The sequence below is a fragment of the Vicugna pacos genome, chromosome 6, assembly GCF_048564905.1.
Source record: "Vicugna pacos chromosome 6, VicPac4, whole genome shotgun sequence".
NCBI classification, from domain to species: Eukaryota; Metazoa; Chordata; class Mammalia; order Artiodactyla; family Camelidae; genus Vicugna; species Vicugna pacos.
The window spans coordinates 94220372-94239579 of NC_132992.1; the positions used below are offsets into that span (position 1 = coordinate 94220372).

Below are 19208 nucleotides of genomic sequence, written 5' to 3' on the forward strand. Positions count from 1 at the left end.
TGTTCTTCTTTCACCAGAGAGCACAGTGAAGGTTGCTGTGACCGTCCCCTACTCGTAAAGTGTCAAAAAGTATTTCGGGTCTGTATCTGCTTATTCTACTTAAAAATGTTGATTTTCTGTTTTTATCTTTTGCTCTTTCTTCCAAAATGTGGGTGGGGAGGTTGAGGACTATGAAAAGATTCCTTGTTTAGAAAGCAGGTCAAATTTGGCACCTGTTTTTGTGAAAATGATCCAGCAGAGAATCTCCTGTCCCCTGGTGTGTCGGGGAGCCTCACTCGGTGGTAGGAATACAGCCATGGGTGACTTGGCTCTTGGTGTCAGCTCTTCCGGGGCGGGGTGGGTGGGGTTTGGGAGCTGGGGACTCCGTGTGGTCTTGGTCGGGCGGCCTGGAAGGTGTCTGTCTGAGGAGGGCTGTGAAGCAGCTGCTTTCCCCAGGCATAGAGCTCTTGAGTTACAGTCCCCAGGAGAGCCCCCACCCCACTGCCCCGGGTGCTGCTGCAGTGCTCCCTGGGGGGGCCCAGCGCCTCTCCCAGTTTTGGGGCACCTGTTACTGACCAAGCCAGCTCTCCAGGGCCGCCCTTGTGAACTGCAGTCCTGCACACCACGAGGCGTGTCCTGTTGGGGGACACGCTCCTGCCCGGGCACAGCACTTACTTGCTGAAGTCGTGTAACAGGAGACTGCACAGAGCTGAGCAGTAGGCCGGGGTGCTGTAGGGAGTTGTCCTGTGGTTCTCTGTGGTAGGGATGGGTTTTGTTATCATCTGGGGGCACTGTTGGCACTCAGTGGACAGGGCCGAGACTGCTAAACATTACTCTGCTCCGTGCCAGCAGGGCCCTAGAGAGAAGCCCCGAGGGGGGCAGTGGCTGCGTGCCCCTGGGGTGCCTTCCGGTTTGTGGGCTGTTTTCTTGGTCCTCCTTACCTGGGGGTAATCCGAGCTTCCCGAGGAGCTGCGTTGAGCAGAGAGACCTCGTCCCCAGCCTCCTGTGCACGTTGGAACCCCTTTTCCTCTGCTCGTTCAGCAGTGGCGTGGGTCTTGCTTGAGGGCATGTGGGGGCCCCCTTTTTGTTTTGTAGGTACACGAGCGGACTGAAGAAATGGATTTCCTGTTGTTGGTAGTTCGTAAACTTTTAAGAACAAATTCACGTTTTGTGAAGGTAAAGTTGATTTTATGAGTACTGAAACATTTAGGGTTAAGAGTTATTACGTAGTTTTGTTTCTCTTTATTTTAACAGAAATAGTTGAAAGCAGTGACTCTTAACATTAATTATTAATTTTCCTGTGTAGTCCTACACATCTTGCTTGGAAGCTGGCTAATGGGCATTCTCTTAGAATAAGACTGAGGAATACTTCTTGGTTACTATGTTGCATTAAATTGTAAAATATTCTCCAGGCTTCAGAAAAGGATCTAATAGTAGTTGACGCTAACGAAATGCTGAGAATTAGAGTACTGATTTTGGTTGAACAAGTACCGTAATTGGAAGATATGTGCCTCTACCTTCAATCTTTGTTTTAAAAGTAGCACCAAATCACTGAAGTTTGAGAACTGTTCTGTGCACTGTTGTTATAGGAGACTTAAGTTGTGGGTTAACTAAAAGTCTGTGGGAATGGTAAATATTCTTTACACTTTATTTGAACAAAAAGGAGGAGGATGTAAACTAAGCCAAAATAGCAAAGGGTTTATAATAATTACGTGATTTAAACATAGGTCAACACAGCGATGCTGAGCAGGGAGGGAGGGGTCTTTTGGAAACAGCTTCATGAAGGGCCGGGAAGGGTGCGCTGCCACTGCAGACCAGCTGCCTCTGAGTCACAAAGGGTTTTGTCTTGAAGGCTTTTATCTCTTTGTTAACTCAGGGAGACATTTCTTCCCTCTCCCCCAACTCTCATGGTGGGGCTGTCAGCCTTAGGGTGCTCATGGTCCCACCTGGTGGGCGCTAAGTAAATGGAAGCTGAAATTTGCAATAGACAGTTGTCTCATTGCTTGAGATGACTGCAAGGTGAATGAGAGAATTTGGCTATTTCATTAGTTTTTAAAGATGACATTAAAAATTGTTCAATAGATCGAGACCTTTCTTGTTTGTCATCTTAAGACTTCACTTTTTCACTCTAAGATAATGACTTGGTTACATGTTTTTTCAATTTTCAGTAGTAAAGAGAGTTGAGAATATTAGTGAATTTTAAAAAATATACCAAACTGCTAACAATGATGGTCAGAAATTTGGTACCTATTGTATGAGTAGTAGGAACTGTCAGTTCCAGTGTTTTCATGATTTTTCAAAATACATGAAGCAGAGTATTTTCTAAATAGAGAGTCTTATAAATGTCTTACAAATGTAGGGCTAAAATATTAGAAGTCAAGTTCTTTATAACTTAACTGTCAGTAAGTCTTCTGAAATTCTCAGAAATTCCTCTTTTATTGCTTTCAAGAAGAGAGCTGCTGTCAGAGTCCTGGATGCAGGAACCTGGGCGGGTGGGCCTTTGGCTCTCCCAATCCACTCCACACCCAGACCTTTAGAGCCCCCTGGCTTTGTGCCATCACTCAGCCGACTGGGCCTGCTGTCAGGGCCGGCTGGTCAGACTCAGCACAGCCGCACCCTGGACAAGCCGGTGTCAGGCAGGCTGCTGAGCTGTCTGGAGGGGAGGCAGAGGAGGGGCGCCTGGGGGAGGGTGACCCATGGGGAAGCTGGTAGCCACGTGTACTGCTGGCTGCTCTGGCTGCCCAGATCGGGCCTCACATTTTTGCTGCCTCAGTAGAACAGCAGCCCTGCGGTTCCCTAGCCTCAGCGGTCCTTAGGAGACAGAGATCACCTGCAGGGCGGGGTGTGCCCTGGGGCCGTTCTTACCCCTCGTGGCTTCTCAGGGCCTTTCTTCTCACTGCAGGCACCTCATCCCAGCCAGTTCTAGTCAGCATGGTTTGGACATTTGTCTCTAACAACAGAGGGAAAAATACAGATGTTTTATTTACCCCGTAGCTGTGCCATATGAAGTTTTTGTTTCTGCTGAGAGTGATGCCACAGACATGCAGAAGATGGTGCATGTGCCTCCCGCTTAGCATTCTGGAGACGATGGGCGGTGAGGCCTTGTCATGCTGCCGCCTCCTCCAGGGCACATCCGATGGGCTGTGGGTGCTGGCTGCTGGCGTCCGTGGCTGAGTGTCCTGAGGGCATCACCCCGTGTCTGCTTTTTGGCAGAACTGACACCTGCAGTGAGTCCTGGAGCCCGACCCCCGCCATGGTCGGCTGGGGGCCCTCTGGGCTGCTCCACCTTCTTGGCACGGGGTCACCGTCTCCCGGAGCCCTTGTCTTCTTCCTCTTTGCTGCTTTTACTCCTGCACTTTTCTAGAATATCCTCTAGTAGCTTATTCTGTCTTAACTTGGTTTTCTGATGCAAAGTGTCCTTCTAGGTAAATGGTTATAATGAAGCTTTATTGCGGAGATGTAGTTTTCACTTGATAATGTATTTGAAGGGAGATAGTAAAACTTGGCATCTCTGAGCATTCTTTAAGCTGTAATAATGTGTGTTACACGAGAGGTCAAATCGAAGTCTTCAGCTAAAGTTTAGAAACTTGTTAAAATGGAAGACAAGCCTGGAATTTTCAAAGTGTTTCATTTCAGTTGTTATTGTTACCACTGTTTTGTTTGTTTCAGTGGTTGCTCTTGCCCTGCAGGTGATCCTGATGTCAGCCACCATCAACTGCGAGGAATTTGCGGACTACTTTGCCATTCCTGTTCAGAACAAGATGAGCCCTGCATATATTTTTGAAGTGGAAGGAAAGCCCTATTCCATCGAAGAGTATTATCTTGATGATCTGGAGCACATTCATCACAACAGGGTGTGTGGGCATGCATTGTTTCTTTCCTAGTATTTGATCAAACCTGCACGCGTTAGCTACAGTTGCAAGGCTCTGTTGGGGCAGGGGGACGGCGTGGAGGGACTGGGGAAGAACAGGGGAAGGACAGCCCCGGCGCGTCGGCTGTGGGCATAGCAGGCGCTCACATCATATGTCCCTGTGAAAAGTGTTGGAACTGGATTTGTACTTTGTTATTGTTGAAGAATAAAATGTCAGATTTGGGTCAGGTGCAAAATTGTAGATTCACCTGGAAGTGGGAGATAATTTTATTTCAAGTTTTATTTTGGTTAAACTCGAATTTTCTAAGTTGCAGTGCTCTCAACGGAGGGAGGATCGCGTGTGGGAACAGTGGAGAACCGGGTGGTCTGCTGTTGTGAAAGGTGCAGTTGATTTACAGTTGTTCTCGTGTGGCTCGTGCCCTTGCAGGGTTGGGAGTCAGGCAGCACGTGCAGGTGTAAAACACCTGCTTCCTGCTCCTGTCCTCTGCCCGCCCCGCTCCCCGACCAGTGGGAAAACTCTGTTGTTAATTTCTTGTGGGCCCTTCCTGTACCAGTAAAGTGAGTATATTGTTTCTCTCTTTCACAGAGTGGCAGGGTTCTGCGTGTGTCATGAGTGTTTCACTTACCTTTTCATGTCTCTTACATGTCAGTGTATGGTTTCTTCGTTCCCTCTTTAGAGCCACGTAATGCTCTTCCGTATGAATATAAATACAAAGAGTATTCTTTATTTAATGTCTAGTGTTTCTGGTCTTACTAAAAGCAGTGTGAATAGAACATCTTTGAACATGTGAGAGCGTATCTTGTGGGCCAGGGTTCTTACCTCAGCACAAGTTGGCATTTTGGGCCTGATAATCCTCTGTGGTGGGGGCTGTCCTGTATGTTGCAGCATGTTTAATATTTAATAGTGTTGCTGGCCTTGACTCACCAGATGCAAGTTGGGCTCCCCTACCCCCCCACCCCTTGTGACAACCAAAAATGTTTCTAGACATCCCTGGGGAGTAACACGCCCCTCTCAAGGTCCCCTGCTTAGGTTACGCCTTCCTACAATGTAAGTTCCTGGCAATGGAATTACTGGGTCGAAGGCTGTGTGCTTTTGGCATTTTGGTGGACGCTACCTTATTGCTCTGTACAGGAGTTTGACTTTCATTGAAAGCATCTGTAGTGTTAACGGAAACAGTCTCTGCTGAAGTGCACTGGCTGACTAGGGTTCGTCTGACGCTAGAGACATATTTTGTCAAATCTAATTATGTCGGAGGGAGGCCAGTGATGGCCATTAAAATGTAGCACCTCTTTTTTCCCCCCACCTTCTTAAATGGCAGTATTTCGAAACAAGATTTCAAAGAATTTTGTTTGACTATCCATCTATAGTCAACATTTAGTTTGTAGCACTTCAAAAAAAGCCTGTGAGAACTAAGAAACTAACACTGGTATGTTACCGTTGGCTGAACTTCAGTTTCTGCTCCAAGACCCCACGTGGCATTTAGTGTCACGTCTTCCTAGGCTGCTCTGGGCTGGGACAGGTGCTCAGACTTGTCCTGTTTCTCATGACCGCGACAGTTTCTAGGAGTGCTTCTCAGGCAGTGTTTAGGGCGCCGCACTCTTGGGAGTTTTTGTTTGTCTGTCTTGTGATTAGACTGGGCTCATGAGCTTTGGGAAAGAAGACTGTGGGGTGAAGGGCTGATTTTCACATCACAGCTACAGCGTGGCTTCTGGCCGGGGTATTTCCCAAGCTTCTCCCTCAAGGTTGCTCTCTCTCCTTTTCTTTATGCATGCTTAAAGAAAAATATGTACGGTTTGTTTGCTTGCTTATTGTCTGTCACGCCCACTGAGGTGTGCAAGGGTAGGGGCACAGCCTTCCCTGTCCTGCAGGCTCTCTGATGGAAGCGAGTCACTGAGCGCCCCGCACTCAAGGCGGAGGGTAGGGGCACTTGTTTACAACGTTTGAAAGGTTGTGGTGTCTGACCTGTTTTGGAATATGAGCAGTAAATACTGTGTGCTGATCTTTTCTTCACCTGTTCAGCTGGCCAAGTTCTAACTGGTTCCCGTTGATGTTCAGTCTGTTTGCTTCCTTGTGGATGTGCCAAGGGCTTGGCTCAGCTGGGGCAGCTGTCCTTGAGTCTGGGTGGCCCTTGCTGGGGTGGGTTGTGCTTGGCCCACCTGGGCACACCTGGCTTCAGCACCATTTACCACGTGTCCTGATCGGTGCTCAGTAAATACGTCCATGAAGGAATACTCAAGTTGACTCTATGTTAACTTTGTTTTATGTAGGTTCTGTGACAGTCTTTGGAGTCAGAGGACTTTTGTTAAAATTCGGATTTTATCATCGTTGTCACTCCTGCTGTCGCAGAACCTCCCCCACTGTCTGATGTTGCAGAGGAGACAGTCCTCCTGCCCTCCCGCCCTCCCACCCTCCCTGGACCTTGTCCCATTCACTGCTCTCCTCTCTTTATCTTTACCAGCTCCTCCTCTGCTCACTTTTTCTTGTGCACATTTGAACAGAACTGAGTCTCTCATCTTAAAACAACACCCTCTTTAGGTGCCCTGTTTCTCATAAGTTTTGCCAGACTCTGTCTCACTCCCAGTGTCCCTTGCTCCCCCGCGGTCTTCATTCCTGCCCCTCAGCCAAGCCCGCTGTGCCAGCATCGCGAGCAATCTCCTCGTGACATTGAGAGTGCGGGACGTTAAACTCACGGGGCCTCGCTGTAATATCTGACACTGCTGCCTGCCCTCAGTCCCATGAGGCCCTCCTGGTCTTTCCGTTACCAACTCTGGCTGTGCCTTTCAGTCTCCTCTGAAGAGTCCTTTTCATGCTTTATTTTCAACTTTTTTTTTAATTGCTGGAAACCCCCCAACAAAGCCACCCTTAGGAAAGTACATAAAATGTAATTGTGCTCTGATGAGATTGTTGACACCCGAGATCTACAGCATGGTCCAGAAGCAGAGCCTGGTCCACTCCCCAGGGCTCCCCGTGTATTGTTTTTTTGAACCACACCTCACCACCCCAGAGCATGGCTTTTATGTGATTTCTGTTTTGTTTGCTTTAATCCATTTGAAGGGCATGTTGGAGGACAGAGTGAGTGAGGTGGGTTGAAATTCCATTTCCCTACCACCTGCGCGTCTCCCACTTGCTGCATGTCCCCTCTCCTCCGGGGACAAGCCAGCCTGGGCCTGGCCATCTCAGATGATGGCAGACACGCAGGGCTCTGAGATCTCTGCTTGGGACAGAAACACTGGTGACAGTCATGGTGGCTGAACACGTTCGTGGGAGGGGGCAGAGTCATCCTGAGCCTGCTGTGTGACTGACAGCGCTTCCCTGTCCTCGCCTGATGGTCTGTCAGAGCGGCCCATCTGATGGCACCTTGACTTGTCCACCTGTCCACTTTCTCCAACCACACTGTGCTCTCCAGGAAGGTGGAGGCCTGTCTGCTGTCTCCTCCCTACTTCTGCACACGAGAAGGGATGAGTTCAGCAAGTGAATCGGTTGCCTGTGACCCGTGTGTTTCTTTTGTCCCCTGTGTCAAGGCTGGCTGAGAGGAAGCAGGGCCATGTTTGATATCTTAGCAGTGTGTTTTAAGAAATATTCTTTGGGCTTGGCTTCTAGAAATCAATAAAATCTCTTGTGAACCAGTGACATGCTTCCATGCCTTGTTTGTTTGTAGGAAAACAGTTCTAGATGGCTTTGTTGAAGTTTGTGAAGAGTACACCTTTTTTTTTCTATTTCTTTTTTGCATAGTTATGGTAAATAGTGGTTATTGTTGAGATAAAGTGTAGAATTAAAGGTAAAGATTGTTGAACATCAAGAATGCTTATTCATGTAAAATCCTAAAGACACTATGAGAAAAAACTGCTGGAGGTCACCAATGAATTCAGTAAAGTTGCTGGGGACAGAATTAATATGCAGAAATCTGTTGCATTTCTAAGTGCTAACAATGAAATATCAGAAGGAATACAATAAACATCCTAGAGGAAAACATAGGCAAAACATTATCTGACATACATTTCAAAAGTTTTCTCCTAGAAGAAATAAAAGCAAGAATAAACAAATGAGACCTAATGAAACTTACAAGCTTCTGCACAGCAAAGGAAACAAGAAGTAAAACAAGAAGAAAACCTACGGAATGGGAGAAAATTTTTGCAAGTGAAACCGACAAAGGCTTGATCTCCAGAATATATAAGCAGCTCATACGACTCAATAAGAAAAAAATAAACAACCCAATCCAAAAATGGGCAGAAGACCTAAACAAGCAATTCTCCAAGGAAGACATACAAATGATCAAAAGGCACATGAAAAAATGCTCAATATCACTAATCAGAGAAATGCAAATCAAAACTACAATGAGATATCACCTCACACCAGTCAGAATGGCCGTCATTCAAAAATCCAAAAATGACAAATGCTGGAGAGGCTGTGGAGAAAGGGGAACCCTCCTACACTGCTGGTGGGAATGCAGTTTGGTGCAGCCACTGTGGAAAACAATGTGGAGATTCCTCAAAAGACTAGGAATAGACTTACCATATGACCCAGGAATCCCACTCCTGGGCTTGTACCCAGAAGGAAATCTACTTCAGGATGACACCTGCACTCCAATGTTCATAGCAGCACTATTTACAATAGCCAAAACATGGAAACAGCCTAAATGTCCATCAACAGGTGACTGGATAAAGAAGAGGTGGTATATTTATACAATGGAGTACTACTCAGCCATAAAAACCGACAACATAACGCCATTTGCAGCAACATGGATGCTGCTAGAGAATGTCATTCTAAGTGAAGTAAGCCAGAAAGAGAAAGAAAAATGCCATATGAGATCGCTCATATGTGGAATCTAAAGACTCATGGACAGAGAATACAGACTTGTGGTTACCAGGGGGGTGGAGGGTGGGAAGGGATAGACTGGGATTTCAAAATTGTAGAATAGATAAACAAGATTACACTGTATAGCACAGGGAAATATACACAAAATGTTATGATAAATCACAGAGAAAAAAATGTGACAATGAGTGTGTATATGTCCATGAATGCTGAAAAATTGTGCTGAACACTGGAATTTGACACAACATTGTAAAATGATTATAAATCAATAAAAAATGTTAAAAAAATAAAGATAGATATTATTATCTCTAAAAAAAAAGAAATATCAGAAGGAAAAATTAAAGAAACAATTCCTTTTAGTATTACATCTAAAAGAGTAAGATACCTGGGAATAAAGCTACCTAAGGAGGCAAAAGGCGTGTACTCTGAAAACTAGAAGACGCTGATGAAAGAAATTGAAGACAACACAAACAGATGAAAACATATACCATGTTTTTGGATTGGAAGAATCAATATTGTTAAAATGACCATACTACCCAAGGCAGTCTACAGATTCAGTGCAGTCGCTATCAAAATCACCAATGACATTTTCCACAGAACTAGAATAAAACAGGTTTAAATTTGCATGAAAACATGAAAGACCCTGAATAGCCAAAACAATCTTGAGAAAGAACTGAGCTGGGGGAATCAATGCTTCCTGACTTCAGACTACACTACAAAGCTACAGTAATCATAACAGTATGGTACTGGCACACAGACCCATAGATCCATGGGACAGGATAGAGAGGCTGGAAATAAGCCCACGCACTTATGGCCAATTAATCTATGACAAAGGAGGCGAAAACATGTAATGGAGAAAGACAGTCTTTTCAATAATTGGTGCTGGAAAAACGGGACAGCTGCATGTAAAAGAATGAAATTACAACATTCTCTAACACTGTATAAAAAAAATGGATTAAAGACCTAAATGTAAGACCAGATACTTTAAAATTCCCAGAGGAAAACATAGGCAAAACACTCTTTGACATAATTTGCAACAATATTTTTTTGGCTCCATCTCCTAAAGTTATGCAAATGGAAACAAAGGTAAATAAATGGGACCTAGTCAAGCTTGAAAGCTTTTTGCACAGTGAAGGAAACCATCAACAAAATGCAAAGACAACCTGTGGGGGAAAAATGCAACCTCCACTGGGGGAACATATTTGCAAATGATGCTGCTGACAAGGGGTTAATTTCCAACATATACAAATAGCTCATATAGCTTAATATAAAAAAAAATTAAAAAATGGACAGAAGACCTAAACAGACACATCTCTGAAGAAGACATCCAGATGGCCAATAGGCACGTGAAAAGATGCTCGATGCCATTGATATTAGAGAAATACAAATCAAAACTGCAATGAGGTATCATTTCATGCCAGTCAGAATGGCCATCATCCAAAAGTCTACAAATAACAAATGTTTGAGAGGGTGTGGAGAGAAAGGAACACTTAAACTGTTGGTGGGAATGTAAATTGGTGCAGCCACTCTGGAAAACAGTATGAAGTTTCCTTAAAAAACTGAAAATAGAACTACCATATGATCCAGCAATCCTACTCCTGTGCATATATCTGGAAGAGACAAAAACTCTAATTCAGAAAGATACGTGCTCCCCATTGTTCATAGCAGCACTATTTACAACAGCCAAGACATAGAAACAACTGAAAGTCCATTGATGAATGACTGGATAAAGAAGATGTAGTGTGTGTGTGTGTGTCTATACACACACAATGGAATACTATTCAGCCATAAAAAGAATGAAATAGTGCCATTTGCAGCAACATGAATGGACCTAGAGATTATCATACTAAGTGAAATAAGTCAGACAGAGAAAGACAAATAATATGACATCACTTAAATGGGGAATCTCAAAAAATGATACAAATGAGCTTATTTGCAAACAGAAATAGACTCACAGACGTAGAAAACAAACTTGTGATTTCCAAAGGGGAAAGCGGAGGTAGGGGTTAGGGATAAATTAGGAATTTGGGATTAGCAGATAACAAACTACTATATATAAAATAGATAAACAGTAATGACCTACTGTAGAGCACAGGGAAGTATATTCAATATCTTGTAATAACCTATAATAGAAAAGAATCTGAAAGACAATATATGTGTATGATTGAATCACCTTGTTTTACACTTGAAACTAACACAAAATTGTAAATTAACTATACTTCAGTAAAAATGATTAAAAATAGAATGCTTACTCAAAATTATTAAGTAAAAGTCAATTTGTCATACGTATTCTATGTAGAATTCTAAGAATAATGAAAATGGGTTATTACTAGCTGACTTAATTTACTCTAAAAATTGGGAACAAAGTTTGTGTTTATAGCTAACTTCTGAAGACTTCTGATGTGTACTTCACAAAATCAAATGTTATGTCTTGCATCTAGTACATGATGAGTAAAATTATTAAAGAAAAAAGCCTTGTTGGTGGGAGAGAACCTAGAATGGCTATTAAATGGACTTTATGGAAGCTGTGACGTAGCTGTCGTGCTGCGTATTGTAGAGAGAGCCTCACACAGTGACGGCCTCGGTCCCCTGGGAGCTGCCAGCTTAGACCACGGCTTCTACCCTCACTGGGGGCTTGGCAATGTGTTTGAGCCCTAGTGTCCTCCAGAACCACTTGAAGAGCAGTCCTGAAGTGACTGGGCTCCTTTTGGCTTTGTTTTAATACACAAATAAAAGCAGTCTAGTGACCCCTCCGCCAGGCCTTGGCAGGTGAAGTCTGACGTGGTTATGTCACTACTGTAAATTGGCAGGTGCAGATGGGTACTACCTTGTGACGGTGCTTGCGGTTCCAGGGCTCCTTCCCACGCGTGACCATGTTGCAGTCTTGGGGCTAACAGAGGTGGGCTCCTGGGCTCCACAGGCATCTGGAGCAACTTCGTCTGCGTTCCCCTCCTGCATGTTGGGCCTCTGACCCCTCCGTTGCTCTGGGGACGGGGCCGGGGCTGTGCCAGGATGGACCGTGCGCGCCGGGTGCCTGGCGTAGCGCCTGGCGTTCAGCAGGTGCGCAGGTAGTGCTGTTTGGCTACAAACGCTGTTGTTTTTATTTGGGGCATTTGTTGCAGTGATGTACTAGAGAGGCACCCACCCATCCCCAGAATTTCCTTTGTAACCCTATTCTGGCATTCCAGCTTTTTCTGTTCTTCTTTTTAGCTGTCTCCCCACCAGCTGGAGGAGCCAGCGATAACTAAGGATGTGTACGAAGTCGCTGTCTCCCTGATTCAGATGTTCGACGACCTGGATCTGAAGGAGAGTGGGTAAGAGCTGCGCCAGGTGGCTGTGGCAGTGCGCTTGAATGTGTGTAATTAAAACATCGTGACTCCTCGTGAAACTTTTAGTGTCTTTACAAGGCTAGGATATAACTGTGGGTAGGTTTTCAGCAGTCACTGTGCGTATTTTAAAATAAATATCTTGCACATTTTTTTACTGGAAATTTCTATTTTAAAGTAGTTAAAACCATGCTAAGTACAGTTTCAGGACTGACAATTTAAAATCTAGAAACTACAGCCTGAAGATAGAATAGTTTTTCCAGACATGCAGAAGTCACGTCGCTCACAGCCCTGAGGGGAAGGCTAAGGACCACCTTAGGAGAAACTGTAGAAAGCCTTTCTTTGCCTTTGTTTCCCTTTATTGTAAAGATGGATTCCCGATACTCGCTGTCTCCTGTTGTAATCCAGATGTTCGTTTAGCTGTCTCTTTGAAACCTGGAGCATGTTTTTCCCTTGAGAACAACTTCAGGCTGTAAGTGGTGGTTAGAGTCTTTAATTTTCAAAGTATTATGCTGTATGAAGAACTTCTACTATGCTCATCTTGTGACAGCTCATGAATGCCATTTATACATCACAACAGACAGAACGCAGATTCCACCTCCCCACGGCAGCCAGCACTTGGCTGCGGGGGAAGGCTGGTCGCTTGCAGGCCCTAGACTCACACAGACACCATAATTGTAGACATAAAGTATCAGGTTGTTCATTGTCTTGCAGTCCCCCTGAGCAATACCTTAGAGTGAGGTGGCTATGTTCTGTGTCTTCAAAACAGGTTTTCTGCCAGACATTTCCCTCCTGCATGGTGGGCGTCTGGCTCCACGCTTGCTCCGGTGACGGGGCCGGGGGTGTGCCTGTGTGGACCGTGCGTGTCGGGTGTCGGGAGTTGTGCTTGGCACATGAGTCGGAAAGTCTAGTTTACATGCAGTTGGGTACTATTTTAGCTCTGTTTTTAAGCTCCCACGATTCTCTATTTTTTATTTCGTCAGTATGCTTAGATTCACTCAAATACATATTATTCGTTATTCTTTCATCTTAGACTTTCCTTCTTAGATCATTTCCATTCTTCCCGAGGTACATCCTACAAAAGTTTGAGGAGTCTGCTGGTTAATGCTGTTTTTATCTAGCTAAAAACGTCTTTGTCTCTCTCTTTCTTTTTTTTTTTTTTTTTTTAGTAAAGGTAGATCTATTTGGAGAGATACATACGGCATAGGGTGTAGGCTGTTTCAGAAGGTGAGAGAATGGTCACGAGGTGTCGGGGTTGGGTGCTCAGGTTAAAGTAAAAGTAGGTACACACTCCATAGACAGAGTGCGGGCTGTCTCCCAAGAGGAGGGAGCGAGGAGGGGGCCACCAGGCTTGGCGTTGCCTGTCTTTATGGGCTTGGTAGCTTCACACGCCTGAAAGTGGGAGGATAATTCCAGCTGCCCTGGGGAAGGGGCTGGGATTCCCAGGAATTGGGCCACCATGCACTTTGACCTGTTGTGGCCAGCCTGGGGGCTGCCATGGCACCGGTGGGCGTGTTACTTACCACGCTCACACGTTTCGGTGCGCGTGTCATGGAGCACACTTGTTTGCGTTATTCTCTGAGATTATTCCATGAGGAGGACTTTTCCTTTATTATCCTGCCTCTTACCTTCCTGTCTCTCTCTACGAACGTCAATGGACTCGTGGGTTTTTTTCCCTTAAAATAGATTTTATTTTTTAGAGCAGTTTCAGGCTCAAGGCAGAATTGAGCAGAAAGTACAGAGTTCCTGTGCACCCTCTTCTGCGGATGCACAACCTCCCCTGCTGTCAAGTCTCCCCCAGCGGAACACTTACAACAATTGGCACATGGTCGTCAAAGCCTGTGCTTTACATTAGAATTCCCTCTTAACCCTGAAGACTCCTTGAAATCCTCTGTGCAGTCCCTGATCTTTGTCTTGTCTCCGTGGTTTTGCCTTTCCCAGAATGTGATGTAGTTGGAATCTCACAGTTGCGGTCTTTGAGGTTGGCTTCTTTGACTTAGTGATAATTCACATTTGAGGCTCCTTCATGTCTTTTCGGAGCTTGATAGCTTATTTCCTTTTAGTGCTGAATCAAATTTAATTGTCTGGATGTACCACAGTCTGCTTATCCGTTCACTTACTGAAGGGTATCTTGGTTGTTTCCAGGTTTTGGCAGTGTGAATGAAACCACTATAAACATCCAAGTGCAGGTTCTGTGTGGACGTGTTTTCATTTCGTTTGAGTAAATACCAGCAAGTGCAATTGTTGGATCATATGGTTTAAGAGTATATTTAGTTTTGTGAGAAACTGCCGAATGGCCTTCCAGAGCGGCTGTACCATTTTGCTTTCCTGCCAGCAGTGAAGGAGAGTTCCTGTCGCTCCACATTCTCGCCGGCAGTTGCTGTCAGTGTTCGGACAGCCCAGTAGGTGTGTAAGGGTACCTTGCTTTAATTTGCCTTTCCCTCATGGCATGTGTTGTGGACCATCTTTTCAGGTGTTTATTTGACAGCTGTATGTCTTCTCTGCTGATGTGTCTCTTCAGAGCTTTTGCCCATTTTTAAAACTGCATTGTTCATATTCCTATTGTTAAATTATATATAGAGTTATATATATGTATTTAAGAGGTTTTAAAATATATTTAACAGTTCTTTGTATTATGTTTGTCTTCTGAAAGTGTTCTCTCTTGGTCTGTGGCTTGTCTTCTCCTTTTCTTGAGACTCATGGGTCTTAAGCGTCAGAGTTGATTATAGTCAGTTTTCCTTTTTAATGGTCGGTTGTCCACAATTTGGCCAGTGGGAGCCTCTGTGGGCCGGCCCCTGGGTCTCTGCCGCGGCCCCCTTGACTGGGGGACGCTTGCTTTCTGGCTCAGCGTGTCCAGGCCATCCGGCTTGCTCTTTCCCTGCCCGAGACCAGGAGTCACTTTCCCAGGGAGCCTGACTCTTGCAGTGAGGAATGCTTTCCAAAGCAGGGTTTGGATGCTAGGTGTGCTCATTTCTTCTAAGTGGGGTGTCTGTCGTTGCTTGTTTTTTGTCGTGTGCTTATTGTCGATAGCTGGAAATGTATTTTAAAAATGATATGTATGAAATATTTCAACTCAAATTGAACTCTGGGTTTTTTCTTAGCTTTTATTTTGTATTTTTGTTACTGAGCCGTATTTACTGCTGCATGACTGATGTGTTTAGTCTCAGATATGTCAGCGAACAAAAGTTTTTCTTGGTAGTGGGAAGGTTTGTAGTTTTGTTTTTGTGTTTATCTTTAATACCTCTGTGTAAGGCCCACAGTCTTCCTGTCCCTTCCAGAGGCTTGTGGTACTTGTCAGCCTAAGAAAATTCTCCCTGACTTCCACGCATTACCTCTGAGGCAGGCAAGGACTTACTGTACTTGCCCCTCTCTAAGCCCTCCATCCTCCTTCTCCCCCTCATTTTAAAAATGGATTAACTGGGGGGCAGGGGATGGCTCGAGTGGTGGAGCACATGCTTAGTCAGCATGCACAAGGTCCCGGGTTCAATCCCCAGCACCTCCACAGAAATAAGTAAATAAAACCTAATTACCTCTCCCTGCAAAAAAAATGGATTTTTTGAGGTGTAATTCACACACCACACAGTTCATGCACTTAAAGGGTTCAGTAGTTTCTGGTACGTCCACGTATATGTGCAGCCATCACCACGGTCGGTTTTAGAGTGTTTTCATCACCTCAGAAGGAAACCCCAAGCCCTCTGGCTATGGCTCCTCACCTTTCCCGTCACCCCTGCCCCTAAGTGACCACTGGTCAGCCCTCTGTCTTTATTAGGTTTCTCTAGTCTTGACTTCCATATGAACAAAGTCACGTATGACGTAGTCTTTTGTGGCTTCTTTCACTGGACATAAGCTTTCAAGTTCCATCCGTCTTATAGCATATCAGTGCTTTATTTCTTCTTATGACCAAGTAATACTCCGTTGTATGAACATACCACACTTGTTTATCCATTTGTATGTTGGTGGAGATTTGGGGGGTCCCCTCCTTTTGGCCTTTATGAATCATGCTGCATGAACGTCTTTGTGCGAGTTCCTGGGTCGATTGTACTGTGTCCTGGTGTGTCTGCATCATTTTACGTCCCCACCAGCAGCTTGTGAGGGTTCCCATTTCTCCCCGCCCTTGCTAGTCTGGTTGGCGCCTGACGTTTTGATGCTGACTGTCCTCGTGGTTGTGAAGTGGCGTCACTTTGTTTCCCTGATGAATAATGATGTTGAGCACCTCTTCACGTGCTCACTGGCCTGTGTGTGCTCTGTGGATATGTATGTTATACTTACTTATGTTTAGAGACATAAACCCCTGTCCATTTTAAGTTGGGTTTAAATTGGGCTTTCAATTGTCTTTTTGTTGTGAGTCATAAGAGCTCTTCGTACAGTCTAGATACAGGCCCCCTACCAGGTGCAGGATTTGCGAATGTTTTCTTCCTTTCTGCAGGGTGGTTTTTTCACTTTCTTGATGGTGTCCTTGGAAGCACACGCATTTCATTTTGACGAAGTCTCATCTGTCTGTGTTTTCTTCCGTTGTTCATGCTTTGGTGTCGTAGCTGAGACTCTGTAGCCAGTCAGGCTCATGAAGAGTCACCCCTGCGTGTTCTTCTGAGAGTTCGGTAGTTGGGCTCTTTGGTGTTCAGTCTGATCCGTTCTGAGCTCATTTCTGTGTCGGTGTGAGGTCGGGCCCAGCGTCCTTCTTCAGCGTGTGTGTTGGTCCAGCCGTCCCAGCGCTGCTGGCTGAGAGCCCGTGCTTCCCCGCTGTGTGGTGCTAGCACCTTGCTGAAAATCCCTTGGGCCTACATCCAGGCTCTTTGTTCTGCTGTTTTATGTATCCTTGTGCAGAACCACACTGCCTTGACATTGCTTTGAAGTAATGTTTAGAATTAGAAGCATGAGTCTTCTTAACTTTTTTGTTTTGGGGGATTATTTTGATTATTCTGAGTCCCCTATAATTTCATGTTAAGTGTAGAACCCGCTTGTCAGTGTCCGCAGAGAAGCCGGCTGGGGTTCTGAGAGAGGTTCTGAGCCTGTAGGTCCGTCTCAGGAGTATTGTCATCTTAACAGGGTTCAGGATTCCAGTACGGGGTGTTTTTCTGTTTCTTGACAGTTTCTTTACTTTTCTTTCAACAGTGTCAGTAGTTTTCAAAGTGTAAGTTTTGTGCTTATCTTGTTAAATTTATTCCTGTGTTTTATTCTTTTTTATGCTATTGTGAATGAAATTATTACCTTTATTTTGGTTTCTGATTATTCACTGCAAATGTGTAGAAATACCAATGGATATTGGTATATCAGGCTTGTATTCTGTTTGTGCTTTTGTGTTTGCTTGTTTGTTTTGGCAGGGGGAGAGGGGTAATTAGGATTATTTATTTTTCTAATGGAGGGACTGGGGACTGAACCCAGGACCTTGTGCGTGCTGAGCCCACGCTCTACCGCTGAGCTGTACCCACTCCCCCCGATCGTGTATTCTGCAGCCGACCCCCTCCCTGTTGTGTACGCTGCACCCAGCCTTGCTGGGCTTGTTTATTGGTTCTGGGACGAGCCCTTATGGTTTTCTGCACACGAGGTCGTGTCATCTACTGAACAGGGATGGTTCTGTTTCTTCCGTTCTGATCTGGACGCCTTGCTTTCCTTTCTCTTGCCTGGTGGCCCTGGCTAGGACTCCAGGGCCATGCAGAAAAGAAGTGCACGTTCTTGTCGTGTTCCTGACGTGAGGGAAGGCCGTCCTGTCTTTCACGGTTAGGTTAGAGTATTTGCTGTGGGCTCTTTGGAGACGACTGTCATCAGTGGAGGAAGTTCACTTCTGTTTCTAATTTGTTGAATATTTTAATTAAAAAGTGTTAGATTTGGTTAAATGCTTTTTCTTTGTCTGTTGAGATAATCGTGTGGTTTTTGTCTTTATTCTGTTGGAATGATGTTTTACCTTAATTGATTTTTAGATGTTAAGTCAACTTTGTACCCCTGGGATAAAGCCCACTTGGTCATGGTGTGTCCTTTTTATATGTTGCTGGATTTGGTTTGCTGATACCTTGTTGAGGGTTTTATGTTCATATTCATGAAATGTTGGTCTGTAATTTTCCTGCCTGGTTTTGGTATCAGGGTAATTCTGGTCTCATAAAGTAAGTTGGGAAGTATTCTGGTTTTGGGATGAGTTTGTGAAGAATTGGTATTACTCCTTTGAGTGTTTTGTGGAGTCCAGCTGTGAAGCTGTCGAGGTAAGGGCTTTTCTTTATGGGTAGTCTTAAAACTGCCAGTTCAGTCTCTTCATTTGTTGTTGGTCCATTCCGATTGTCTTTTTTTCCTTGGGCCAGTTTCAGTAGTTCCTGTCTTTTTAGGAATATGTCCATTTCATGTAAGCGGTCTAGTTTGTTGGTGTCCAGTTCATAGCATTCCTTTGTAATCCTTTTTGCTTCTGTAACGTCAGTGGTAATGTCTTCTCCTTCATTTCTGATTGCAGCCACTTGACTTTCTCTTTTTCTCTGGATCAGACTAGCTAGATTTGTCAGTTTGTTGATCTTTTCCAAGAACCAGGTTTTTGTTTCATTGACTTTTCTTTGTTGCTTTTCTTTCTTTATTTCATTAATTTCCACTGTAATCTTTTTTTTTTCTTGGGAAAGCCAAGAAATAACGCAGGCTGTGCCCAGGAGCGGTAACCACCCCACGTGTGGCTGCGTCTTCTCGGCTTGTGTCTGTCCTGGTCTTACCGCCAAACTGAAGGTGCTCCCTCCTTGTTTCCTGTCTGCCGCTCCTGCCGGAATGCAAGCTCCAGAGAGCAGGGGCTCATCTGGTTCACCCTGCACTGGCCTGCACAGGGAGGGCCTGGCACACAACAGGGGTACCCGGGGGTGGGGTGGGGGGTGACAGTGGTGCCTTCACACGGTGCTGCTAGTCGGGGGGCGAGTGGATGGTTGGAGAGCTTGATCTGTAAAAACGCTTCCTCGTAAGAGTTTGGATTCCTTAGTGTTCAGTGTTGTTTGTAGTAGTTATTTGAAATGTTTTGTATTTTGAGGTTCTGGATTGTAGTAACTGCTGACTTTTGCAGCTGGTGTGTTTCTCGGGGAAAACAGACTCGAGAGGCTGGGCCCTGGATGATCGCGGGGCCGGGGCCTCTGTGGTTTCTTTGTGAAAGAGAGGACATCATACTGGATGCTCAGATGTGAGAGCCTTTCCAGCTCGGAAGCCTGTGATGTTCGGATTCTGGAAAAGCACTGGCCGCTTAGCTTTGACTAACTGTGCACCT

The 19208-nt window shown here is 45.0% G+C and overlaps 1 protein-coding gene across 6 annotated transcripts in view; it reads left to right on the forward strand.

Annotated features, from left to right (window-relative positions):
- TDRD9 (tudor domain containing 9) overlaps positions 1 to 19208 on the forward strand; it is an 84563-nt gene that overhangs the window by 21516 nt on the left and 43839 nt on the right. For 5 of the 6 annotated variants that reach the window (XR_012073852.1, XM_072963831.1, XM_072963834.1 and 2 more), the window contains 3 exons: positions 1075 to 1155; positions 3669 to 3833; positions 11874 to 11977. Coding sequence is in view for 5 of the 6 variants with exons in the window: in XM_072963831.1 (XP_072819932.1) it covers positions 1075 to 1155; positions 3669 to 3833; positions 11874 to 11977 (350 nt within the window). In the remaining variant the exon portion in view is untranslated. The remainder of the gene's footprint in view (positions 1 to 1074; positions 1156 to 3668; positions 3834 to 11873; positions 11978 to 19208) is intronic. The other variant, XM_072963833.1, reaches the window with a different exon arrangement.